Genomic DNA, 2,404 nt, shown 5'->3' with positions numbered 1-2,404 from the left:
TGCCTTAACATATGGGAAAGCCCTGCGTATGTACATCAGTGACAATTGGTCATCTCCACTCTCACTGGACACCAATGGGTGAGTCCTAAATCCAGCCCTTGGTCTGTAAGAAATCACAACATGATTATGAGCTTTGTGCCTCTAAACCCATGCTGAACCCTGTGCAGCAAGCCCCTCTGGGGTGCAATTTCTTGGTACCAGCTTTGGAAGAAAAGCCCAGTCTTCAGGTACTACACTGGGTAGAAGCTACTTTATTACAGAGATACTGTGAGGGAGGCAGCTCTGACCGAGTTATTATTAATCAGACACAATTTTATATAGGCACCAGGTGAGACAGAGCAGCCCCAGTAAAGGTGGAATGAACCCAAGCATTTGTGCAACAACATGACAACAACAACAACAACAACAACAACAACAAATAATAATAATAATAATAATAATGAGTAATAATAAAAATACAGTGAACAAACAATGCACAGTCCTGGTATGAGATACAGTGGGAGTCATTTGTGGAGAGCAAAGGCAATGTTACCACTGCTGAAAAATGTCCATGAAACCACTCTCTTCAGTGCATCTTTGAGCTCCTTGTTCCTCATGCTGTAGATGAGGGGGTTCACTGTTGGAGGCACCACTGAGTACAGAACAGCCACCACCAGATCCAGAGCTGGGGAGGAGAGGGAGGGGGGCTTCAGGCAGGCAAACACAGCAGTGCTGACAAACAGGGAGACCACGGCCAGGTGAGGGAGGCACATGGAAAAGGCTTTGTGTCGTCCCTGCTCAGATGGGATCCTCAGCACAGCAGTGAAGATCTGCACATAGGACAGCACAATGAAAACAAAACACCCAAAGAATAAACAGGCACCAACCACGGTAAGCCCAACTTCCCTGAGGTAGGAGTCTGAGCAGGAGAGCTTGAGGATCTGGGGGATTTCACAGAAGAACTGGTCCAGGACATTGCCTTTGCAGAGTGGCATTGAAAAGGTATTCCCAGTGTGCAGGAGAGCATTGAGAAAACCACTGCCCCAGGCAGCTGCTGCCATTTTGACACAAGCTCTGCTGCCCATGATGGTCCCGTAGTGCAGGGGTTTGCAGATGGCAACGTAGCGGTCATAGGCCATGACAGTGAGAAGAGAATACTCTCCTCCTAACAAGAAGAAAAATAGGAAGACCTGGGCAGCACAGCCCAAGTAGGAAATGGCCCTGGTGTTCCAGAGGGAATTGGCCACGGATTTGGGGACAGTGGTGGAGATGGTGCCAAGGTCGAGGAGGGAGAGGTTGAGGAGGAAGAAGTACATGGGGGTGTGCAGGTGGTGGTCGCAGGCTATGGCTGTGATGATGAGGCCATTGCCCAGGAGGGCAGCCAGGTAGATGCCCAGGAAGAGCGAGAAGTGCAAGAGCTGCAGCTCCCATGTGTCCGCGAATGCCAGGAGGAGGAACTCAGTGAGGGAGCTGCTGTTGGACATTTTGCTATCTCCAGGCATGGGGGACTGTTGAAAGAAGAAAAGACATTGAGAAGTTAGGAGAGACTTTTCAAGTAAAAAAAATCCCCAAATGTTCCAGTTCTCATGCAACCCCCCACTTTGCCTCTCTCTTTACGGAGAGGATCTTTGTGCACCTCCCTTGCTTGAGCTTCACTTTGCTCTGGCTGAGTGTGCTGTGAGGAGTAGGGACCTCTGCCCATGAGCTCCAGAGGAGTCAGTCCTGCTGTAAAGCAGTGGGTATAGGGGAATGGGAGTGACTAGCTCAGACATTCTCAATTTCTGTCAGGTGAAATCCACTCACCTTGTGGAAGGGCTTTTCCCCGTCTTCACTCCCAATTCTAAAGAATGAGGTTTGAGGAGCAGAGTTTGGGGGATTTTTTAATTTTCTTTGAGATGCCCCTGTCACCCCTGCGGAGTGTTCCTCAAAGGCAGCAATTCTCAGCATTTCTGCTGTGAATCCTGAGAAAAATGGATTCACTGTCCCTTGTTGCAGAGTGAGGAAGCTTGTCTGACTATTAGTCTCATTCCCAGCTGTCCTGTGCTTGCATCTCTTTGAGCTGGAGTATGATCGCATTCATATGTTGCCCTAAAAAGAAACCAGCCCCTGCTGAGAGCAGACGAGTCCAGTTTCAAAGTGCAGATCTCCAAATTTCTCACCCTTTCTCCAGGCACCCGAGAGGCCTCTCCACACTGTCCTTCCAGCCAAGGACACACAGGGCTCTTTTCAGATGCCCATATACAGCCTCCCACCACCAGCTCCATACTCTCAGCAGCTCTGCACCTTCTTCATTTATCTCTCAGATATCACAGAGGTGCTATGAGACAGCAGTGCCTTTCTGGAGGGCACTTGCAGCCTGGCAGGACACCACAGGGAAACAGTCAAAGGACCGTTAGGACTGAAGATGGGCTCTCCTTAAGGGAGA

At 49.6% G+C, this 2,404-nt stretch overlaps 1 protein-coding gene across 1 annotated transcript; it reads right to left on the bottom strand.

Moving 5' to 3' along the window:
* Window positions 1–503: 503 nt before the first annotated feature.
* Window positions 504–1,463, bottom strand: LOC136996070 (olfactory receptor 14A16-like). Its single transcript, XM_067317065.1, has one exon. It carries the CDS (start codon window positions 1,461–1,463, stop codon window positions 504–506), a length of 960 nt encoding a protein of 319 aa, XP_067173166.1.
* Window positions 1,464–2,404: the final 941 nt, after the last annotated feature.

This window comes from Apteryx mantelli, unplaced genomic scaffold (genome assembly GCF_036417845.1).
Source record: "Apteryx mantelli isolate bAptMan1 unplaced genomic scaffold, bAptMan1.hap1 HAP1_SCAFFOLD_20, whole genome shotgun sequence".
Lineage (NCBI taxonomy): Eukaryota > Metazoa > Chordata > Aves > Apterygiformes > Apterygidae > Apteryx > Apteryx mantelli.
The sequence above is the reverse complement of the archived record's forward strand: the minus strand, read 5'-3'. Positions and strand labels throughout refer to the sequence as shown.